The 23526-nt window shown below is 56.3% G+C and overlaps 1 protein-coding gene and 1 non-coding gene across 10 annotated transcripts; both read right to left on the bottom strand.

Moving 5' to 3' along the window:
• Positions 1 to 5903: 5903 nt before the first annotated feature.
• Positions 5904 to 22917, bottom strand: LOC112855899 (uncharacterized). 9 transcript variants are annotated; one of them, XM_086708735.1, is made up of 13 exons: positions 22514 to 22911; positions 20707 to 21016; positions 18013 to 18574; positions 17408 to 17528; positions 15441 to 15533; positions 14464 to 14564; positions 12634 to 12726; positions 12159 to 12291; positions 10530 to 10643; positions 10109 to 10264; positions 9551 to 9675; positions 8889 to 8980; positions 5904 to 6572 (listed from the first exon to the last, which is right to left on the bottom strand). In XM_086708735.1, exons 2-12 carry the CDS (start codon positions 20933 to 20935, stop codon positions 8908 to 8910), a joined length of 1800 nt encoding a protein of 599 aa, XP_086564861.1. In that variant the 5' UTR covers positions 20936 to 21016; positions 22514 to 22911; the 3' UTR covers positions 5904 to 6572; positions 8889 to 8907. The 9 variants fall into 9 exon arrangements, 5 of the variants coding, with proteins under 5 accessions (XP_086564861.1, XP_086564860.1, XP_086564863.1 ...); XM_086708734.1 differs by having other exon boundaries at positions 17408 to 17533; positions 18015 to 18574; XR_015251985.1 differs by lacking the exon at positions 9551 to 9675 and having other exon boundaries at positions 17408 to 17533; positions 18015 to 18574; positions 22514 to 22913.
• On the bottom strand, positions 21853 to 21959 carry LOC112856567 (U6 spliceosomal RNA). Its single transcript, XR_003223136.1, has one exon. It is a non-coding gene; the product is annotated as a U6 spliceosomal RNA (small nuclear RNA).
• Positions 22918 to 23526: the final 609 nt, after the last annotated feature.

The raw sequence follows: 23526 nt of genomic DNA, 5'->3' as shown, positions 1-23526 counted from the left end.
GGCCCTGCTGACCAGCTGTCTGCCTGCAGCTGCCTCCCTCCCCTCTCCCAGACTCAGGCTGGGCGAGGGGCTCCCTCTGACCTGCCCTCCAGCTCCTGCCCCTTCCTGCCTCTGTGGACCTTAAGGTCCTTCCAGGGAGGGCTCTGTCCTTGCCCTCCAAGTGTTCCGTGCTCTCCAGCGGGACCCATGTGGTGCCTCGTGTACAAGCCCCCGGTGATGCGGGCGCCCATGGCTCTGGGTCACAGCCTGAGGGTCGTTGAGGCTCCACACCCTCGGGGTGAGGCTTGTGACCCAGGCTCTGTCGTGCCAAATCCTTCCCTATCATGCAGTCCGGTAGAGATGTCTCAGATGAACCGCCGGAATCCCTCCTTCCTCTCGAGACAGCAGATCCTTAACCCCAGGCCTCCCTCGCTCCTATTCGTGTCTCTGCGTCCAGGTGTGTTTGAGAAATGAAGTGACATTCGTGAGCGACATGGTGTTCGGCATGGCGGCAGATCGTTCCCCCTCAGAAACCTCTTCCAGCTTTGGGCGTGACTGGAGCTTCGGGGCTTCCGAATTGCCTGGAGACCCTGTCGCCCCACCCACGTGCCCTCCCAGCCAGGGGACCGGCTCCGAGTCAGATGGGGAGTCCCCCTACGTTGTTTAACAAATTCTACATCTAGTGGTTTCCAATGAGTTTTTTGCTTTTTAGCAGTTTGAAATCACCATTTTGTGTCCCTCCCGGTCCCCTAGCCTCCTGCTACTAATTACTTCCCTCACCAAGTTCCTGGCTGGAGTCACCCTGCTTTCCGTAGATGGTCACATGGGCCCCAGAAAGGTGGCTCCGATGGGTCCTTCGCAGCTGCCCGTTGCCGTAACTCTGACGGGCCGTCCCTGATCTTTGTCTCCTAAATGCTGAGAGGACGCCCCATGTCTCTCTGTTCTTTTGCTCGTTGGCTGTCCCAGGAAGAGACAAACAGGTGTCGTGAAAGAGAAGTGCTAAGCAACAACTCGCAGTGTAGACCCAGGATGATGGCCGCCTTGTTTGCCAGAGCTTTGCTCAGGAAGCCGTGCCGGGTAGGTTGTTAGGTGCTGAGGGGGCAGCTGACCCCAGGGAGGGAAAGCGGGGGCCGGGGGGGGGCGTTTAAAAAGAGAAGCCGGTGCCAGCCTGGCTTTGCTGTTAGTTCCCCCGATGGCAGCCACGAGCACATCTCGTGAGTGCATCTCACCGTCAGGGCCTCACTCCCTCTCGGCTGTGCCATAGGTCACAAGATCAAAGCTGGATGGCGTGGCTGTGGTCTAGGCCCTGACAACATCCGGGGACAGCATCTGGGGATGGGGCAATTTCTACATGGAGCCGTTCCATAAAACTGTGTGAGTCAAATTTTGAAAGTGAAGTGTAACGTAGTTGAAGAAATATGTACAGACTGTAAGTGCACAGAGTGAGCACTTATGTGTCAGCCCCCCGAGAAGCCCACTGGGTAATCCCTCTCCTGTCCTCCCCGTGGGTAAGCTCCGTGATGTCCTCTAACACCAGAATGAGTGTCACCTGTCTCGGCCGTCATCCGCAGGGATGTGCACGTCCCAACACGGATTTTTCGTGTCTGGCATCTTGCAGAGTTCACTGGCGGGATTCCACAGGGGGCTGTGCACAGTTGTCGTCCATCCATTCCCTTTGCTGAACCATATGCCCTTGTTTGGGTCTAGCAGACTTCTTGTCCAATCCACTGATGATGGCCATGAGGTTGAGGGTGCTGCTGGGGACGTCCCTGGCCCCGGCTTTGGTGAACAGGTGCACACATTCTGTTTCCCTGACTCGGCGTAGATGCACAGGGGCAGGGAAAACTCACCCTGGACCAAATGCTGCTTGGGTCCTTAACTTAAACACAAGTCCCCAACTGATCTCACTGTTTCCAGGTAAGTTAACTGCCTCCCAGAACAACAATCAAGAAAATTTACAGAATATAAAAATAACCAGCACCAAAAAGATAAGCTTCCTGTCATCTGATTTCCCAGTATCAGGCATTCAACAAATAGGAAAAAAGAACCCATAAGGATAAGAGGAAGCAACGAGTTAAAACAGACCAATAATGACACAGATGAAAGAGGCGATAAGGACATGATCACAGAAACACAAATGGTCTAAACTCCCTGGTGAAATGGCAGAAATCATCAGATTTGGTTAAAAAAACAACAACTCTATGCTATCTATAAGAAGCCCACTTTAAATATGAAGATAATATAGCGAAAGCAATAGGATGGAAAACGATACGCCATGTCAAACCAAAGGAAAGCCATATGGCTCTTAAAGCATCAGATAAAATAGATGTCAGAAAAAGGACTATTATCAGAGATAAAAAGAGCAGAGGTCTATTAATCAAGAGAACATAACATAACAGATGCGGTTTATGCATCTGTAAGAGCTTCAACATACTTGAAGGAAAACTGAGCCACAAGGACAAATAGACAAATCCCCTCTCACTCATTTCTACCTGGCTCACGGCAGTCCCCACCTCACGCTGCCCTGGTGGTTTCAAGCTGCGTCCGCAGGCCCCTTCTGCAGTCAGCCAGCGGCTTGGCTTTCAACCGGGTGCCTCAACCCTTTGGCAAGGAAGCAGTTCCCAGCCCCCCAGCCCAGAGCAGGGACTGCATTTCCTGCTGGGCTCTATTCAATCCTGTTTATCAGCTGGGACGTAACAAGGCAGGGCCTCAACGGACCTAGAGACCCAGCGACGCCTTGCAAGTTACCAGCCTCAGGTGAAGGCTCCGTAGACTGTCGGGGACAGGGGTGGCCCCCTCGATTCTGCAGCAGGCTCACAGGAATCCGGGGTTGATGATTCTCAGGCCCATCCTTCCAAACATCTCCATCTGTGCCTACAGGTCGTTCTGTTCCTGTCAGAGCCCCATCCTTGGTGTAAGAGACCTGTCGCATTTTCAGCTCTGCCACCCTTAAAATCAGATCCTAGGCTGACCTCCAGCATCCGTTCAAAGTATACAGGTGAGTGGGTTCCCACTCATTGGCAATTAAGGCTCATCCCATTGGGAACCCTGGGAAGTACCATGTGGAATGTTCCAGAGAAACTAGGCTGCTCGCCACCAGACTCTCCTTGCCTATTTGTTGAGGGAAGCCTTGGGAGTGACTGTAAAAGCCTGGGTACTTCCAGGGTGCCGTGGCCGTGGAGCAAGCACATTCCGTGGCACCTGAGAAGGTCCTCAGGTGGTGAAGCAGAGACCGGCCAGCTGAGTCTCAAGCTGCCGCGATGCAGGGGTGATGCCCCCACAGCTGGGGGTGGACTCGGCTGGCCCGAGGGGAACGTCCGCGAAGGGGGTGAACACAGACGTGGCGCTGGAGGTCTTAACATCTTGGTGGCAGCATTGCCTTAAACATTTCTTCCCTCTGGCCACAGCGGACTGGGCGGAGAGCTCCGGGCCGTGTGTTCTGCCACGGAACCACGAGGAAGATGCGTTGTCTTGACGTCCACGTCGGGGCCCACATCGGGGCACCTGGGGTCTGGCACGGGGATATCTGGGGGGTGGCTCTGAGAACTTGAACCCGGCCACTGGCAGATACGAGCCCCTGCCTCCGGCAGCGTTCTCAGAAGATCACACCCATTCTCTCCAACCCTCATGCCTTCGGACCAACAACCAGGGTCGGGACAAAGAGGGATCGTCAGTCTTGACTCGAGGGGACTAGCTTATCCGAGGAAGGAATTGCAGTGTCTGGCAAACGTGTGTCCGCAGGGACTGGGCAAAGTCAGGTAGAACTGGACCCGCACGCTGGGACCAAGGGCTGGGGCAAAGCGTAAAGTGGGTATGGGGCCTCCGCTGACATAGGAGCATCCCCTTGTGACCGTGTGACCAGCGTCCTGGCAAGGGCACCTGAGACCGGTCCTAATGCATTTCTGGAGGCTGCATCAGGGTCCTGCTGTACATGAGGCAGACAGCTATGAACTTCCTCTGCAACATGCGGAAGGCTCAGGAAAGGGGAAATGTTAGGACAGGGTTTTCTTGTGACACCGGTGACTCTGCTCCCCAAGAGGTCCCAAAGGAGCCTCCCTAAGGCCACAAGGAATCCCCAGTGAGGGGGAGTCAGCATCTGCCCTATAGATATTTCCAAGCTTGTATTTATTTCTTCCGGCACGATTAGTCTGCGCTCCACAGTCCATGCCTGATACACGGGGTGGCCGAGAGCCAGGTCTTTGCCAGCCCGCCCGCTGTCCACTGTTCCTGCTGGGTCTCGCCCATGTGCTTGCTGATTTTTGCATGGAGTTCATTGTCCTCCCAAAACTCCTTGTAGGGGCCCCTGGGGGAGCTCAGTCGGTTAAGGGTTCAACTTGATTTCGGCTCAGGTCATGAACCCCTGGGTCGTGGGTTCTAGCCCCACATCAGGCTCTGCTCTGAGTGTGGAGCCTGCTTCAGATTCTCTCTCTCTCTCTCTCTCTCTCTCTCTCCTCCCCCCCCCATCTGCCTCTCCCCACCTCTGTCGGAGTACTTTGACAACCAGCCAGAATGAAGACACTGTTCTTAGGAGACGATCAGTGTTTGCTGCTACCCAGCACCAGTCTGGGCCGGTTTCAAATAACACGTATGGCTTCAACTTTTTATTCTGTTTTGTTCTTAGACTGCTTGCTTACGTAATGTGATTGGCACAGTGCCCAGCACCCTCTCCCCGTGGTCCAGCCCTGGGTCCAAAGGGGTGGAAAGTGTGGCTGGTCCGTTGGCTGTCCCCGGGGCTCTGCTTCCTAGACCAAGCATGTCAGGGCTTCCCGATCCTTCCCAGCCATGGTCCTGCCCTGCCCGCTCAGAAACAACCCCAGGGACACAGTTCTGGGCCCGAGTCAGAGAAAAGAGGGCTCTCCGGGTGGAGAGAGGAAGAGGAGGGACCGAGACCCACAGCGGTGGAAGATCAGGAAGGAGGCGGCCTGGCCGTTGTCTTCAGCAGGTGGCAGCACTGGGCAGGAGGGCCGGAGGACAGAGAGGACCAGGGACGAACAAGCCAGTTCTTTCTTCAGACACAAGGAATGTGAGGTCCTCCTCCTTTTGGACTCCAGGCCGAAAACTGTGCACAGTTTTGGACTCTGCACAACCACAAAATCCTGCTGGTCTAGAGACCAGGAGACAAAAGAAAGGAAGAAAGACTTCCCACCCCAGCTCATGAAGGGACAGCCCCCTTCCCCAGGCTCACCTTGACCTGCGGGACCTGAGCGGGGGGCTCTGAGAACTCAAAGGACTCGGGATGGGCCAGGGTTGGAAAAAAGGCAGTGGGAGGTGGCTATGTTCCTGATTGTTTGGGCCTCCCCACCAAGCTGAGGGTCCTCCCGGGGCAAGGACACTGACCTGAGCAGCGTCCCAGGGAGGGGCCAGGCTGTGGCCTGTGGACAAGGCCTGCTGGGGTCGAGGATGGGGATGATCAGGGCTACAGGCTGAATAAGTCCCAAGAAATAGAAATCATATAGGCAGCATTCTACGGTATCATGCAACGAAACCAGGTCTTAAAAATGAAAAGACCCTTCCACCGGGAAATTTTAATTGAAAACTCTTCAATATATCTAGAGACAAAAAGGAGATACAGACCCAGGGGCGCCTGGGTGGCTCAGTCGCTTAAGCATCGACTCTTGGTTTCACCACAGATCACGATCTCAGGGTTCATGGGTTTGAGCCCCACATCGGGCTCCCTGCTGACAGCATGGAGCCTGCTTGGGATTCTCTCTCTCCCTCTCTCTCTCTGCCCCTCCCCTGCTTGTGCATGCTCTCTCTCTCTCAAAATAAATAAATAAAATTTAAAACAAGGAACTACAGACCCAAACTGCACATTTCTTTTACAATATATATAAAAATACTACCTATCTGAGCCCAGGGGATCCGCTAAACACAGTGTTTAAATTCCTATGCAAGGTCGAGGTCACAGACCACAAACACAGATGTACAGGAGCTACTCTTTAATTTTCCAGAAAGGAGAATGTGGACAAGGAGGACAAAAAAAAGGAAAAAAGAGAAATGACTGCTTCCAACTCTAGAGTTAACCAGAGGCCTGTCGGCTGCGATTTATTCACATAGCCCGGAGGCAGCGGTACCTGAACGTCCACCCAAGACATTTCCTGCGACTGCTCTTCTGACACCAGGTGTGGGGGTCTCCACACCAGGCAAGTGTCCAGGTGTGCAGACACAAGTTAATTCTGATAATACATCAGACGGCAGCTGGGGCTGCAGGAATCTTGAAGCTCTCCTCACTCAAACATCTGGGGTTCACGTCCATAGCCCTGGCTGGGTCCTCAGTAGAGTCGCTGGCTGGGACACCTGCACGTGGCCTCCCACAAGGCCTGGCCTACCTTATAGCTTGGTGGCTGGGTTCCAGGGTAAATGCCCCAGGCATTCCTTCTGATAGAAGAGTCCAGACTTCGGAAGGATTGGCTTCCTCCTGAATATCAGGCTGTCATTTATGAAGTGGCCACTGGGTGGGTACTGGGATCAGGGGCACCCAGATCCTTTGCCTTAGGTAGCTGCTGGAGTCACACAACTTCCACAGCCCGAGGTTCCCTGAAGCTACTGCTCACCTCCACCTCTGTTCAGGGCAGTCAGGGTTCTGCCAGACCCTGGGGGGACAAAGACAAATGTGGTTGGTCCTCTGCCATCAAGCCACTTGCCAATGAACAGACAAGACAGCTCTTGGCCAGAGGAAGACTGTGATGTGCATCTTGGGAAAGAAAATGAGCAACAGACTTGGCGGCCTGAAAGGAGAAGAATTTCGACAGATGGGAAGGACACTCCAGGTAGGTGGAACAGAACATACAAAGATGTAGAGACAATCTGACCAAATATCAACAATTTCATGTGAGTCAACCAACAGCAGGCACATGGGCAGGAGAAGAGCCCAGTGCAGCTAGATCAGTGGTTCTCAAAATATATTCAGTGGAATCCCAGGGACCTGGGATCCTTCAGGTGACCTGTGAGGTCAAAACTTTTCATATGCCCCTTTCGCTGAGTGGACATTTAACACCAATGGCCCAAAAGCCATGGTGGATAAAGTTGCTAGAACCTTGGCCCACACCAAAGCAGTGGCACCAAATTCTACTAGTGTCCTTCACCACCATGTACCCACAGGAAAAAAAAAAAAATCCAGTTTCACTTTAAAAAGTGCTGATAAGGGGCGCCTGGGTGGCGCAGTCGGTTAAGCGTCCGACTTCAGCCAGGTCACGATCTCGCGGTCCGTGAGTTCGAGCCCCGCGTCAGGCTCTGGGCTGATGGCTCGGAGCCTGGAGCCTGTTTCCGATTCTGTGTCTCCCTCTCTCTCTGCCCCTCCCCCGTTCATGCTCTGTCTCTCTCTGTCCCAAAAATAAATAAACGTGGAAAAAAAAAAATTAAAAAAAAAAAAAAAGTGCTGATAAAAGAGTAAAAATACTTACTCTTGTTAAATCTCAATTTGTGATTTACACAAAATTTGTGATGCATAAATTTTTAAGATCCCACATGAAGAAATACACAGTTCATACCTGGCCCTTGTATTGCACAGTGAAAGACGATGGCCGCCCTGAGGAAAAGCACTTGTGCAATTGACATTTGAGTTACAAGCTGAACTAGCTACTTGTTTCATGGAACACCACTTTTACTTGAAAGAATGACCCATGGACAGACTGTTCAGTTGTTGATGGCATGTTCTTGGAAATGAATGATGTGAGCTGGCCACTTCAAGGTAAACAACTGATGGTGTTTGTTGCCAATGATAAAATTTTGAGCTCCCGAGCAAAAATTGGGATTTTGGAAAACTTGTGTCTTCCACTGTGAGCCTGGGATTCCCAACAGCTATAGACTTTCCTGATGAAACTGATAGCTATGTTAACAAAGGTGCTTTATGGACAAGGTCTGATAAAACATGCTGACATCTAGATCCACATCACTGTGTGAACCTGTGTTTGCCAGGTGACAAACACTCTATGCTACAAAATCACATATGGGTAGAAGAGCCATTTCAAAGTGCAAAGTAGACCGAGGGGCTTTACTACAACAGAGCATGCAAATTTCATAAAATTCATCAAGCTGGTTTCAGAATGTACGTCCTAATCTTTAATAAACTACCACCTATCCAGGAAAGGTGTGATATCAAAGCAGACTGGCCATAATTTCCTAAAAGAGGCATTAAAATACCCTCTCTTTCCCCAATAGTAACTGGTCTATGAGAGGCTGGACCTTCCTTATATACTCCAGCCAAAACATGTCACAACACATTGAACACGGCAGCCAATAAATGAGGATCTACCTGTCTCCTAGTAAGCCAGACAAAGATTTTGCAAAAATCTAAAACAATGACACCCATATTGTTAAGTTTGTTGTTATTATTGCAGAAAATACTTAATTTCTCCATTTAAAAATCATTATTTGCCATAATGTTAACATGTTATGGGTTTATTTTTTTAAATAAATTCATATACCTAAATTAGTGTTATTCTATATAAATGTTAATTTATTTTCAAATCTATATATTCACATATAAATAATATATTGTCATTTACTTTGTTTCTAATGATTTAATAAATACTAATTTTCCATTTTGGTGAATTACTATTTTAACCAATATTGTAGATGAATTACTAAATATTTATTGGCTTTAATTTCTAATATGGTAACTCTTAGATTTAACCACGTAAGCTACAGCACTTAAGTTCAGTGACTGTTCAGAGTAAAGGGGTCCTGAGATCAAGACGTTTGAGAACTGTGCTCGAGAGCACAAGGTGCGGGACCCAGGCTGGCCATGCCACATCTGCTACGGCAACTGGACCTTGATCCGGCTGTGCCCTTTGACCTGGTTCCCTCCACATCTCCAGAGCCACGGCCCTGGCCACCCTGCCCAGGGCTGGACCCTGCCCTATCGCCTCCCCTGGAGGGATGCTCTGGAGACTTGCACCCTCAGTCACCTGGTGCAGAGCTGGGGGATCAGCAGCAGCAGCAGGATCTTCCCTTGACCTCAACCTCCGAGTCCACAGAGCTGCATGGCTGGTCCTGCATGCTAGGGAGTGAGGAGAGAGCTTCTGTGCACCTGTGAGCCTCTGGGTCTGTGCACCTGTGACCACGGGGTCCGCGTACCCAGGAGTGCCCACCAATGAAGTCTAGAGCAGTATCTTCCAGGGCGGCTGGGACACTAGCACATTCCCCAAGTCTCCACCCGCCCTTCCCTCCGGGGACCCCTAGGCGACCTACCAGGGAGCCCTGGGAACTCTAGGAACGGGTCAGGATGGGAGCACTCTGAGGGTGGCAGGGAGACCAGCCTCCCTTAAGACCCCAGGCGAGTGATGGTCCTGCACTCCCTGCCATGTTTTGCTGGGGACTCTGGGCAAGTCCTTGCCCAGACCCTTGCTCTCAGGCCTCAGTTTCCCTATCTGGGAATAGGGGTCAATGAGCTGTGAGACTCCAGCTTAGGGTTCTCAGTCTCTGGCAGCTACTGACCCTCCATACCCAGGGGCCCATGCTTTGGTGCGGCCTTGCCCCCACTGGGGCCCCTGGCAGCACCCCACCTCCGCAGGCTCACCCGTCCCCCTCTCTACCAACCCCCTCCCCAGCCCCTTATTCTCCTTCGTACCTCAGATAACCTGGGAATCTGTCCCTGAAGGAGGCCAGCCAATCATCCACAGTCTCCCTGCCCTTGTTCTCACTGAGCTGGAAGATCCCCAGGATGGGTTCCTCTGGGATGGCCAAGCCGGGACCCTGCCGGGAGCAGCTGGTACGTGAGCATGGGCCCTGTGTTCCCGGCTTCCTGTCTCTCCGGAGGACCCATTCCCCTTACCCACCTGCAGGCCCAGAGCCCAGGTCTACCCCTCAGGCCCCAGGGTGGGCGCTGCTGGTCAGAGCTGCCTGGTCCCGCCAAAGTTACCTCCTGAGCTCCCCACACCTGTCCTGGGAGGGCTTGCCTCCCCCCAGCTTGCGACACCCCAACCCTATCTCACAGTGTCGCCGTGGAAGCAGGCGGCCCCAGCCTTGTGTGTGGGATTCGAGGCCCAGCGCCAGCAGGTCTGAGTGTGGTTTGGGCGAGGACAGCACACCCGGCCCAGGCAGGGGGCCGGGAGAGACGAGAGCCGGAAAGGGAGGACAAAGCGACCCCCTCCCAGCACCTGGCCTACCCGAGGGGTCCACGGCTCACCCCGTGCTTCCTGAAGATGTTGTCCAACTTCCAGATGTCCGTCTCCACCTGAATCCTCAGGCTTCCCCACTTCCTGGGCGCCAGCATCCTGAGGTGGGTGGCCAGGGCCTGGACGTACTCCCCAAAGACCACCGTGTGCAAACTTTGCATGATGCTCTGCTCTCCACAAGACAAGATGGAGAGGCCCGAGTGAAAGCTGTCCCAGGACACGGTCTGGCTGGCCTTAGCGGTGCACCCTCGGGGATGGGGGGGAGGGGGGCAGGGAGGCGGATGCTACTCAAACTCCTCCAGCACGGGTCTGTGGAGGGCCTGTCCCCACCACCAGCCACATCGAACCCCTAACCGCCGGGTTCCAGGGGTGCCTGCTTCAGCTCCTCAGGGTGACCGCCAGCAAGTCAGTCCCCCCGAATCGGCCTCCTACCTCATACACGGGAGTGGAGTGCAGGCTGGGACAGCCCTCCAGGCCCTGCCACAGGGACTGCAGAGCATTGACCAGATCCCTCTCCTTCCTCCTGAAGTGGCCCCTCAGCAGATTCTGAGGACAGGAGGGTCGGATGTCACGGGGGCCCGCGGTGCCCAGGCCGGCCGTGCTCCCTCCCACCCTTGCCGGTCTCCTCCAGCCTCTGGGCCCCCGCCTCGCCCCACTGAGGGCACAGTCCTGGGCCAGAAGCTCACCCACTGTCTGTCCCAAAGCTCTGTCTACCCTCCTCCTGCCGATCTCTGAGAGCACCCCAGATTCAGACTGCAGCCCCTGACCCGAGCTCTTCCCTGGAGCCCTCCTGAGTCCCCCCGCGTCTCTCCCCTTTGTCCCCACAGGACTGGCCTGGCACCAGACCTCGATGATGCTTTCCCTCCAGATCAGACTCCCAAGACACGGGACTGGGGCCTGCTCAGTTCTCAGTGGACGCCACAGAGGATGGGCAGAGGGGCAAAGCCAGCCTCCTCGGTGTTACCAGGGTAGCTGAGCAAGTCCCGTCCCCGCTACACCCCAGCCCTCCGGCGCCCCGTCTGCATGACGCAGCCTCATCGGCACCATCTGTAAAAGACGGTGCCAACGTCCAATCCATGAGGTCCGCCTGCCTGGAGCTCTGTGTGGAGAAAGACCCCGGGGCTCCAATCGGGCCAGAGCAGAACGGAATGCTGGGATTGAAGCCATGTCTGCCACAGCCCAGGGAGAGGCAAGGACAGGCTGCTGGTCACCCTGGGAGGACCAGACCTCCCCAGGGCTTGCCAGGTGCTCAACTCTGCAGAAAATCCAATGGCAGTTGTCTCAGGAGCCGGTCCCCAGGGGGAAAATGAACCACTGGCTAGAACTGCAGGAGTGGAGACCGACCACCAGTACTTCCCATCTTCCACCCAGGAGGCCCCCATGAGGACAGGGCCCTGAACCCCTAATCTGAATGGAAAATTCCCTCCTGTGGTCTCCACATCCTAGGAGGCCACCTCGCCCTCTCAGGGCTTCGGCTCCAGGGTCAGCCTCTGGGCATCCTCGGGGACCTCATCCTCTGGTGTGGCAGCCACAGCTCAGGGGGAGACAAAGCCGGGCAGGCACAGAGGCTCTGGGACACAGTGAAGGGACTTCACCTGCCTGGGAATGCAGCCCGGTCAGAGCCGGGGTGGGGAGAGGGGAGCCAATGTCAGGCCTCAGCTGGCCTGGCAGGAGAGCAATCACACAGGTGGAGAAAGGAAGAGGCAGGTCTGGCCAGAGGGGACAGAGGGAGGTACCCTCCATGAGGAGGGGGCCAGGCCTCATAAAGTGGCAGGGTGGCTAAGCTAAGCCCACTCATCGGACAGGACCCCTACCTCAGGTCAGACAGGAAGCTGGCCCTGCCCCTCTGCTGCAGACAGAGAAGGCAAGCTGGGGAAGGGGGGGGGGGGGGTGGCTGACCAGGAACATCTCTAGCCCATTCTGTCATCGCTGCCATGTCCCTCCCCAGCAAAGACTCTGCTGGGCTGGGCAGAAGTCCAGGGAGACACGGGCAGGCGCCTTCTGCCTAGGTTTCCTAGGAGAAGAGACCCCACGCCAGTGCTGGGGCGGGGACGGCATCACCTGGCACAGGGCTCTGACTCTAAGCAGGAGGTGGTCCCGGCTGTGGCCCTCAATGGCGTGGATGGCACCCTGTACCGCGGTCACCAGGTCTGCAGGTGGAAAGCATGCCTGACTCAGCTCCTGCCACGTTTTCCTGTTGGGGTAACCAAAGGGGGTCCGTGGGGCCTGGCCCAGAGCCCTGCCACAGCCCCAAAGCTGCAGCACACCGGCCACACCCCTGCGCCTCTGTGCACCCTGGGACAGATGGGAGGCTGACGCTCCCTCATTTCTGCTGCCGTTGCTGTCTATCCCATCCCACTGTTTTTTCTCTCTGTACTTATAGACTGTTGTATCCACGTGCCTTAAAATGCAAAAGGTACAGTGGAAAACTCCTCTCCCCACTTTTTTCACGAAGGACAGCAAATCCGGATCGTCCACTGCCTAGCCTGCCGGGGCCCACCGGCCCCGCCCACACCCGGGTCACGCCCCCACGCACCTGAGGATGCAGCAGTTTCCCAGCACGTGCACCTCGGGGAAAGCCCCCGCAGTGGCGTTCTGCTGCAGGAAGTGGACAGCCTCGTCCTGGTACCTGCGGTGTGAAGAGGGAGATGCAGCCCCTCCCACCAGCCGCAGGGCCCTCCCACCGGCCGCAGGTCCCGCCCACCGGCCGCAGGCCCGCCCGCCAGCCGCAGGCCCCGCCCACCAGCCCCAGCCCCACAGGCCGGGTCCCTTCTCTGCTCTGACGGCCGCCGCCTCGTTCACAGAACCACAAACGTGGGTTGCAGGGACCGAGATGTTGACAAGGCGGCCGGGGTTTACTTGGGCTGGCTCCGTGCAGCCAGATGCTTCCTAAAGACATTTTCACCGAATGCCCTGGAGGACCGCTGGTGGCAGATGCTTGAGAACAGGATGGGGGTGGCTTTTCCCGTGGACTTGGAGCTGCGTCAGTGCTGTATCTGAGAAGCCCTCCCTCCCCGGCGGTGGAGGGGAAGGCGGGCAGACGAGGCCGCGCCCTCCAAGCCCCGGGAGCGTCGGCTGAGGCCTGGGGGTGCTCTCAAGCAGGGGAGGCCGGCACCCCACGCCCGGGCTGGGCCACTGAAGCTGCTCCAAAGCAGAGAGTAGGGGGAGGCTCCGGGACAGCACACCACCCCTGCTCCCCAACAGCAGGACAGAAGGGGCGCCCTCACGAGTCTGAGTCCCTAGAACACAGATCAAACTGGCGGCCCAGCAACATTTTCTTAAACATTTAAAACCTGGCTGATTTCACCTAACAATCCATATCCCTGGCCTCTCTTAAGTAACCTGCCTCACAGCCACCCTTTATGGAGCCTGGGCCAGGTGAACACAGCCACTTCTGAAGTCTCCGGAGAAAGGGGCCTCGTGATGTGGTCTACACCGCGCCGTGCCCAAGGCATGCTTCTTAATCACAGGGGCCCAAGGACCCTGCAACGCTGAGCCCAGCCCCAGCCCGTCGGGAAAGAGGCAGAGTCCCCACCCAAATCCTTAGCCTGGGACAGAGCTGGGTGCGTGGCTCAGGACTCTGACAGTGAAAAGCAGAGGAAATGGGGACACGGGCAGTCTTCCAGGTCCCTGGCCAAGGTTAGTAACCAAGATCATTTCTTATTAGTTATTTATTGGGGGGGAGGGGCAGAGAGAGAGAGAGAGAGGGAAGGAGAGAGAGAGAATCCCAAGCAGGCTCCAGGCTCAGTGCGGAGCCCAACATGGGGCTCGACCCCACGAAATAGGAGATCATGACCTGAGCCAAGATCAAGAGTGAGACACTCAACCGACTGAGCCACCCAGGTGCCCCAAGATAATATTTTGATGAAACATTTTAAAAAATCAAAACCGATCCAAAACATCCAGAATGAGCAAAACATGAAGTTTTAGATAAAGACAGAATTCGACTTTGCATGCTCATGACTGCCCTGCTGGGCTCCCCCTTCCTCCCAGTCCTGCTGTCCAGTACGGGAGCCCCAGCCCCAGGTGGTGTTTAAAGGTCAATTAACTAAAATTAAGTAAAAGTTAACTGTAGTCCCTCCATGGAACTAGCTTGACAGCCACGGGAGGCTGGAGACGCCATGTCAGAAGGTGCCACCATGGGACGTCTCCGCAGTCACACAGGGGCTGCCTCCAGAGCCAGGCGGGAGGTGGAGCAGGCCAGACTGGGGGCACCCAAAGCCAGTGCCCACCCCTTGCCCTGCTTCGGGAACTGGCCAAGCACCCGGTGGCCCGCGGGCAGAGGCTCGGCTAGCACTCTAACTGGGCTTCTGTGGACCCAGACACCGTACCTCCTTCTCTAGGCAACGACCACCTTTTCACTTACCTGTTCAGAAACTTTGAAAATATTTCCAGAACCATGGCTTGAACTTGGCTAGTGACCGATGGTCCAGTGGGTCTTGCTGCAATCATGGCTTCTTCCAGCAGCTGCCAGTCAAAGCAAGTGGCCTCTCAGGGGGGAACCCAGGGACCAATGACACAGCCGGCGGACCCTGGGAGACCGTGTCCCCCCCAACTCTGTTATAGGAAGGGCTGACGCGCGGGAGCTGCACCCAAACCCCTCCGCCACTCTGCCCGCTGCCGGTGGCACAGAGCAGACGCCTCCCGCCAGGCCCTCACTACCCCTCCCGGCCCCACCTGTGTTGCAGGCCTCTCTCGAACCCTCCAATCAGCCTGCAATCAGACAGCCTGAACGACCTCCTCATCCCCACGCATGGCTAGGCTTCTCCTGTCTGGCCCAGAGGCTGCCGCCACCCCCCCCCACAAAGCTGCCAGCTCCCCACCTGACACTCTGAACAGGGCTTCTTGGCATAAAGGATGCATAACATGTTTTCTCCCTCCAACTCTGAGCAGTCAAGAGAAGCAACAGAAACTCCCAGCACAGATCCTCTTTAAAAAAACAAACAAAAAAAACCTCCCCCCTCCCCACACACGGGGTGGCCTCTCCTCCGAGGCCAAACATCCCACACCCCCATGGCTGCTTGACCCTCTCGTCGAGGCATCCCCAGACACTGGTCTCTCTGCAGATCCTACCTGAGGCCCCGGGCAGTCTCGTGAGCTGAGACATTCCAGGAGGAGGCCTGTCTCCTGAAGATGCGCCCTGCAGCCCAGCACTGGGACCCCATCTGTTGTGCCTGCCGCCCTCAGTCACTGACACCGTCCTTGCTGCACATGCGCCCGGCCACCCGTCAGTCATCGCCCCCCAGCACCCCATCCTTCCAGGCACCCCCCCACACACCAGGCGGGGCGCTCAGGAAGGGGCCAGGGACCCATGTGGTGGGCTGGAAAGACTCTGGCGAATACCTGGAAGATTTCAAGGAACGTTGGGTGGGAGAACGGGGCCCACTTTTTCTGATCGCAGATCAGGACATTTTCTAGAGTCTCCTCCAGCCTTTCCTGCCCAGAAAACAGTAAAAGCAACTTTGATCCCCAGGCTTCTCTCCAGGGCTCCGCCCCAACTGAGGACAGGAGAGCGAGTAAGAACCAGAGCCCGCCCAGGAACTCCCCCCCTTGACCAGCAGCCTGAAATCCGCCCACCGCCGAGGGACCCAGCGTCTAGATACACCCTCCTCCTCGTTCCTGGCCAGGCCATCGCTCCCATCCCCGTCCGCTCATCTGCCTGGGGGTGATGGGCAGCTCCCACTCGCGGACAGCAGAGCCCATCAGCGGGCGTGGGCTGAGAGCTGAGAGGGCCGCCAGGGTCCAGAGACACACAGTCTGGGGACACAGGGACCACGGACCACTGGGGACCAGGTTGCACCAGGGAGACCCAGGGCCCTGGAGACCAGCTCCTGGCCAGAAGAAACCTGAGTGTGACCTCTCAGGCCCGACCCCAGGCAGTGACAGAGGCTGTCCCTAGCAGGTCCCCCCAGGGGAAGCTGTCCTCCTCACCCGGCTGGCCACACGGCCAACACAGTGCGGCCGGGGGAGGGGGGCGTCCTCAGGTTGGCTGCCCAGACTCCCACTTGGGTCTCCTCCCTAGCCCAGGTACCTCCATCTGAAGGCCCCTGGCGGGCCGTGGAAAGGGGCAGCCTGGAAGCTGATTGTCTCCACCAGCTCAGCCCTCGGTACTTTTTCCCTCCTAGCCCTGCCAGAAGCTGATGTCTGGCTGCCTGCCCGACGCCACTGACGGCGGGTGCTAGCCCTCACCCGACACGGGTGCCCGGCATCGTGCCTCTCGCGGGCATGGCCGCGCCACGACCCGGAAGGCGGCACCGTTGCTTGCGCTCCGGCTGCCTGTCTGAATTGCCCACCGGACACTGCAGCGCAGCCCTTGACGGCTGGAGCGTGGAACAGCGAGGAGTGAGGAGCCCCGTCTTCCCTGATCCGGCCCAGACTGCAACGCCACGGTTTTGGGGAGAGCCGTGAAGGACAAGGGGCCTCAAAACTCAGAGCCCTGAGTTTGCCGGCGAGGAAAAGGCTGGGCACTTACGCACCAGCTACTGGAAAATTCCCGTTAAGCCGATACCGATTCTCTACCTCACGGTCGTAAAGCTTAGTTTCTCGGTCTGTTAGCTGAGATAGGCAGAAAGCTTCCCTGCCTCCCAAAACATCTCTTCCGCAGGTGCCCGTGACACTAGACGTGTCTGTGCCACGGCCAGGGATGCCGTTATGGGAGGTCACGTCTGTTAAAAGCGATCATAGGGGCGCCTGGGCGGCTCAGTTGGTTGCACGTCTGACTTCAGCTCAGGTCACGCTCTCAAGGTTTGTGAGCTCGAGCCCCGCATCAGGCTCTCTGCTGTTAGCACAGAGCCCTCTTAGATCCTCTGTCTCCTTCTTTCTCTGCACCTCCCCCACCTACACTCTCTCTCACAAATGAATAAACATTAAAACAAAAAAAAAAGACCATAGTAGGAAATCGCGACGTCCCCTTAAGTCCTCTCCGTCTGCCAAGGATCAACCGTATGCACCCACCTTGGGGCAGCTGGCTTTCCACCCGAGGCTCGCCAGCCCTGCTCTGTAGCCACCGGTGTGGAAGTGGCCAGACTGCGCTCACTGGTCAGGACAGTGACCTCTGGTCTGGCGCGCTCTCTCCGGGCCCGTGATACGCCTCACACCTCAGACCCACGGCACGTGGTTACTTCCCACGTGACAGTGCTCAAGGGCCAGAATGGGCACGGCATCACCCCTGCAGCCCTAGGAGTGGACTGGGGCTCTGGCTCCAGCCCACCATCCGGGGCCCGCCCTGGCCCATCCCCTTTCCTGTTGTCCCCCAGCCAGATGTGGGACAAGGAGACCTCTGGGTGGTGGAGACTCCTGGACCCATTTACCTGGATCAGCCCCACCAGCTTCTTCTGCACTTGGGACATCCAGGTCACAAACATCATGGAGTCCAAGAGGTACCCGGCCGTGGGCTTCTGGGAGGTGGAAGGTGCATTCGGAAGCGTCTCCCTGCCGGGTTGGAAGGAACCATGAGGGGCACAGAGCTGAGCTGGGGTTGGGGGAGGGACTGGGCTATGGAGGACAGCTCAGCGCTAAGGGCAGTGGACTCCAGGCCGGGCCTCGCCCCCTCCCCAGCCTGTGCTGCCCGCCCCTCGCCCCTGCACAAGGCCCAGTGACTAGAGAGGGCAGCTGGGGTTGAGAAACCAGAGCCAGAGGCTCTGTTGGCGTAGACTAGTCTCTGGTCACACACAAGTGTGGACCGTGAGCCCCCCTCCCCCCCACACACACACAAAAACACACCCTAACATACTAACGCACCGGCACATATACACGACAAGCACACTGACACGCATGTGTCCCCGAGGCTGGGGCTGCATCTGCCTTCTCTGGCCACCAGCCCCGCCCAGGTGGCCCTTCGAAAGGCTCTGTGTCGACCGCAGCCCTGGCCTGGGGGCCCTCACCCAGGACCCCAAGCTTCTCTAGGAGGACTCACCCCAGCTGCCCAAACAAGGTCGTCCTGCCCCAGGCATACAGCACGCAGCAGCTGTTCCAGCTGGCACTGCAGGAGTGCTTGAGCTCCAAGAGGCGGCTGAGGAGGACCTCCTGGAAGCAGGTGCTGTAGATCGTCCAGAGGCGGGCCCCCAGCTGGCTCGCCCTCAGTGACCCCAGGCCCTGTCTCACAGCCTCCTCTAGCTTCTCCAGGAAAGGGCCCAGCTTGTCCCTGGGGTCCCAGGTGGGCACTCGGGCCTCAGCGTCATTTCTCAGCAGCCTCTCCAACTGACTGCCCCAGGTGGCAACTGTGCCATCCTCGAGGGTACCGGCCTCCGGGCTCGGGGGCTTGTCCTGTGTGTACTCCACAGTGTCCAGCACTGCCTGGAGCTTCAGCTCCAGCTCCTCGCCGTGCCTGACGCCCTCCAGAGCCTGCTGGACCACCTGCCACATGCTCTGGGCCAGAGCCTGGTACTGGGGGCCGCAGTCCTGCCCTTCCCATGCTGACGCGGAGACACTCAGGTAGGCTTCCCGAAACTTCCCCTCCTGCACCAACTGTTGGAAGCCTGGAAGAAAAGAACCCAAAAGGATGGCTCAGAGGAGGGACTCGGAAGAATGGGGGAAACCGGGGAGGGGGAGGGGCGCCCGCCCAGGATTCTTCCCCAGAGTAGGGTGGGTGTGGGCTGAGCTGGTGTCAGGGGAACCACGCACGAAGATGAGGCAGTGGCTTGAAGAGCCTTTGGGGACGGGGCTCCTTGCGGCCAGTCAGGATCAGCAGGGCACGAGTCTGTACGAGGGTCACAGAAGACTGGTAGGCTTTCCACCGTGTCCCCCTTGCAGCAGGAAAGCTTAACACGAGCGGTTCCTTCCCATGAGCCTCTAAGCGCCCAGGGCGATGCACGGTCTGCGCTTTCATCAGCGGCGCATTGTCAAGCCGACATTGAGGCAGCAAAGGCGCTTTCCCGACCAGAGGCACGGACAGGGGGGTCCAACAGAGGTAGTAGGAAATAGGGTCAAAGGAATGCCCATCAGGACCACGTGGAGGGCTCGCTGAAGCCCAGGTTGGAATGTGCATCTGGGACAGGTTCCCAGGGGGGTGCCAACAGTGCCGGTCCTCTGCAAGGAGGGAGGGATGCGAAGGGAAGAACTCCGCCTTGGGTCCCAGAGGAGCCTCAGCAAGACACTGCAGCCTGCAGCTGCAGGAGGCGGGCTCTGATGAGACTCAGATGGGAGAGAGGAACTGGGAGACAGGGCTGTCCAAAGCACTTGAACACTTGGACACTGATTCTTATGGACTTCAACTTGGAGGGGCAGTTTTGAACTTTAAATTCTCCCTGGAAGCTTCAGAACGAGAAGGCAGGTATATTTCAAGTTGGGGCGCAGAATGCCTTCCTGTCGTCAAGGGCGAACGCATGCCCCTCCCCCCATTTCCTATTCTTCCTTTCTCCTAGCAAGAACAAACGTGTGATGCCAGGAGCTGGGCAGCCGTCTTGGGCCACGAGACAGGAACCCCATGTGGAGGACGGTGGAGGGGTCCAATGGTGGAGGGGTCTGGGTCCCTGATCGCGGAGGAGCCCTGGACCACCTACCCAAATCTTCCATGAGAGAAGCACGTTTTATCTTGCTTTATCTTAAGCCACTGTTTGTTGGGCGTCTCAGTGAAAGCAGCTGAACTTATAACAATACGAAGAGTTGAGGAGGAGTGGAATGTGGGTTGGAAATTATTTTGCCCCAAGCAGGACAGCCTTTGACAGCCTTGAACTATTCTGAAGGTGGAGATTCCCTGTCTACTTCTCATAGATGGCTCCCTGTGGACAGTAATTAATTAGATTGGATGTGGAAATAGGAACCGTGACCCCTGGAATCTCTGTGGCTGTCACCAGGTGCAGGGGCTGCCTGGACATCATTCCCCTTCCTTCCAGAGCTGTGCTGTCCAGCACGGCTGCCCCGAGCCACCCGTGGTTACTGAGCACTGAAAACGTCAAACCTGAGCTGTGCTGTCAGCGTAAAACACACACCAGATTTCCAAGACTTAGCAGGGGGGAAGAAAAAGAATGTAGCATACCTTAATTTTAATACCGATTGAACGTTGAAACATGTTGAAATACTACCTCAGCTCTATTGGGCTGAAGAAAAGATATTACTAAAGTTAATTTCACCCGTTTCTTTTTCAATGCTTCCTGTGACTCCTGAGAACTTGAAATCACTGCCCGGTTCACACTCGATCTCCTCAGACAGCACGAGCCTAGAATATACTTGCCCCTCGACCTCCAACATGGGATTCCGATTTATCCCACACCAACCTGGCTCTTTTCTGGGCAGGGGGCCACGATCCGCCCCCCCACCCCCCGCCCAAAACAGAAGACCTGCCCTTACAACGTCCTGAGGTCTCGACTGCGTTGCTATTTCTTAGCAAGAATATTGGTGGGGTCGGGCCGGGCCGGTTCGCTCTGTTCTGGGGCTTCTCTCACTCCCCAGCACGCATCAGAGCCCCCGTGCGCTTAGCAGCCCGGCTCCGTGACGGCTGTCGTGTGGCGGGGGGTGATGGTGAGCAAGCCGGCCCCCCTCCCCTCGTGGGGCCCTCCAACCCTCCGAGTGACACCCAGGAGGGTGGCACGCCGTACGTATTGAAAGAAAGGCCGAGTGAGCAAGCAAAAGATGGGGAAACAGTACAAAGATGCGAAGACGACGCCCATACCTTGGGAGGTTTCGTCCAGAGGAATGACACTCTGGGGCCCTTTGTTTGTGTGCAGTCCTTTCAGAAACCCGGTAATCCTCCTTAGGTTCAAAGGATGGCCTCTGGGCTGTCGTCTCGGGTGCCCCTGAGGCTCAGTGAGCAGGATTTGTCCACACTCGCTCCCAGCTTCTTCCCCTCCGAGCCTGGATTTCCTCCTGCCCCAGAAGACCTTCCTGTGGACTAGATCCATCCCACTGCTCTAGTGCCTGGCAGCGGCTTGGCCCCACCGACACCTGGCACAGCCTCTGAGTCACGGGGCGTGTTACTCTCTCTCTCTGCCAAACAAAAGAAATAGGAGGAAGTGGGTGACTGCCAGAGAAATTTCCTCTTGTGTTTAAAAATATGGCTGTTAATGCTTTTGAGAAGTCCCCAAATCTCACTGCCCAGGGCAAAGAGGTGGTAGTCTCACTGTTCGGTCCAGGAATGTTTCCCTGACATCTTGAGCCAACCCCAGGTCGGAGCAAAGGCCGGGAAGTTAGGCAGAGCACGTGAAGCCTGTGGTCACAGTGGACCCCCATCACCACCACCACCACACTCCCACCCCACCGTTGCTGTCGAAAAGTGAGAATAAACTCTTGTTTGGGTTTTTGGATGTTTATTTATTTATTTTGAGAGAGAGCGCGCGAGCAAGTGGGGGAGAGGCAGAGAGAGGAGACAGAGAATCCCCAGCAAGCTCCATGCTGTCGGCACAGAGCCCGATGTGGGGCTCGAACCCACAAACTGTGAGATCGTGACCTGAGCCCTACCTGGATGCTTAACCGACTGAGCCGCCCAGGCGCCCACTTCTTCAGATTTTTTAAAAGTCTATCATTTGGGGCGCCTGGGTGGCTCAGTCGGTTGAACATCGGACTCTTGGTTTCGGCTCAGGTCATGATTTCACTGTGAGTTCAAGCCCCGCTTCAGGGTCTGTGCTGACAGTGTGAGCCTGCTTGGGATTCTCTCTCTCCCTCTCTCTCTCTGTGCCCCTCCCCCACTTGTGTTCTCTCTCTCTCTCTCTCTCTCTCTCTCTCTCTCTCTCTCTCTCTCAAAATAAATAAACTTGAAAAAAAAGTCTGTCATTAACAAAGAAATTACTCATAGCTATTTTTTTTTTATAAAACAGGCTTTAAAAATACGGAACACTTCCCAAATTTGTGTCATCCCTGCACAGGGGCCCTGCTCATCTTCTCGGTGTCATTCCAATTTTAATGCATGTGCAGCTGAAGTGAGAGCTCTTTTTTTCATTATTATTACAGCAAAGCACAGACAACATAAACTTTACCATTCGAACCATCTGTAAGTGTACAAGTCAGGGGTATTGAGCAACACCCTTCCAGTAAGGTCTGCAAACATCACCACCATCCATCCCCAGGACTTTTTTTGTCATTCCAAACGAAAACTGCCCCCGTTAAATGTGAACTTCTGTTCCCCTGGCCCCGGCTCCCAGAGACCATCCTACCTGCTGTGTCTGTGATTCTGACCACTCTAGGGACCTCACATAGGTGGAAGCATGCAGTGTTTATCCCTCTGTGACTAGCCTAATGTCCTCAAGTTTCATCCTTGACGTAGCAGGTGTCAGAATAATGCTCCATCGTATGGATAGACCCGCTTTGTTTGTCCACGTATCTGTCCGTGGACCCTTGGGTGGCTTTTGGCTACTGTGAATGATGGTGTTCTGGACACATGTGTGCACGTGTCTGTTCAAGTCCCTGCTCTCAGTTTGTAGCTCTGGTTTCTTTTTCACCGACAGAGGAGGTATCACCGCTGTGGTTCCGAAAGCCTCACGTACCTTGGACGTGCTCACTGCCCGAGTAGGTGGGTGGCATCCTCGAGAAGCCACCGCTCGCCTCCCAGGAGGCTTCACGGGGACACTGCCGCCAGCGGCATCGCCCAAACCCTGGAGCAGCTTCTGTCCAGTGTGGTGTGAGGTAGGGATCCGGTGCCGTCTTTCTCCGTGGGGAGAACCTGCTTTCCAGTGGTGGTTACCAAACAGTGTCCCCTCCCCCGTGCCCTGATTTGACAGGCCAGCTCTGTCTCCTGCATCCAACATGGAAACTTGGATCTGCAGCAACCCAGATGGCAGCTTTAACCACTAGCCAGAGAGCTCCGAGGATACATTCAGAGTCCCCGACCTGGACCCCATGTATCCCATGGGAGTTTCCTGTTGCCACTGTAACAAATTACCACCAGCTTAGCGACTTAAACCATGCAAGTTGCAAGTTTTCTTTGCTGCTGTTCCAGAGGTCAGAGATCTGGCTGGGCGTCTCTGGGGTGTGTTCCTTCCTCCCGCAGCCCTGGGAGGGAACCTATTTCCTGCTTTACCACCCTCCTGATGCTGCCTTGCTGCTGTTCCAGAGGTCAGAGATCTGGCTGGGCGTCTCTGGGGTGTGTTCCTTCCTCCCGCAGCCCTGGGAGGGAACCTATTTCCTGCTTTACCACCCTCCTGATGCTGCCTGTGCTCTTAGGCTCACAGGCCTTTCCTCCAATCTGCAGATCCAGCAGTGGCTGGCTCGCATCTGGTCTCAGCTCTGCCTCACTCTCCCCCTGGTAGGGACCCTGGGATGACATCAGGCCACGAGACAGGCCAGGGTGGGCTCCTCTGTGAGGTCAGCTCATCAGCAACCTTATTTCTGTCGCATCCTCCGCTCCCCCTTTGCGGTGGAAGGGGGAGCCGTCAGGCGGGCATCGCTGGGGGGCGCTATTCTGCCTACAGCACACCCCCTTGGGAACAGCCTCCCCTCTCTCCTCAGCTTCACAGGGCGACTTCCCAAAGCACTCAGCATCTCCACGCTCTAGTGGCCA

The sequence above is a fragment of the Puma concolor genome, chromosome B3 (genome assembly GCF_028749965.1).
Source record: "Puma concolor isolate L17-30 chromosome B3, mPumCon1.1.hap2, whole genome shotgun sequence".
In the NCBI taxonomy this organism is placed as follows: Eukaryota; Metazoa; Chordata; class Mammalia; order Carnivora; family Felidae; genus Puma; species Puma concolor.
This window is presented reverse-complemented; position numbering and strand designations above follow the sequence as displayed.

Excerpts from the sequence above, each read along its gene's own strand:
- LOC112855899 (XM_086708734.1), bottom strand. The coding sequence starts at position 20,935 with ATGGATCTAGTCCACAGGAAGGTCTTCTGGGGCAGGAGGAAATCCAGG. Across the intron at positions 9,676-10,108 it reads ACATCTTCAGGAAGCACGGG|GGTCCCGGCTTGGCCATCCC; the intron begins GTGAGCCGTGGA and ends TGCTCCCGGCAG. Across the intron at positions 8,981-9,550 it reads AGATTCCCAGGTTATCTGAG|CATGCAGGACCAGCCATGCA; the intron begins GTACGAAGGAGA and ends CTCACTCCCTAG.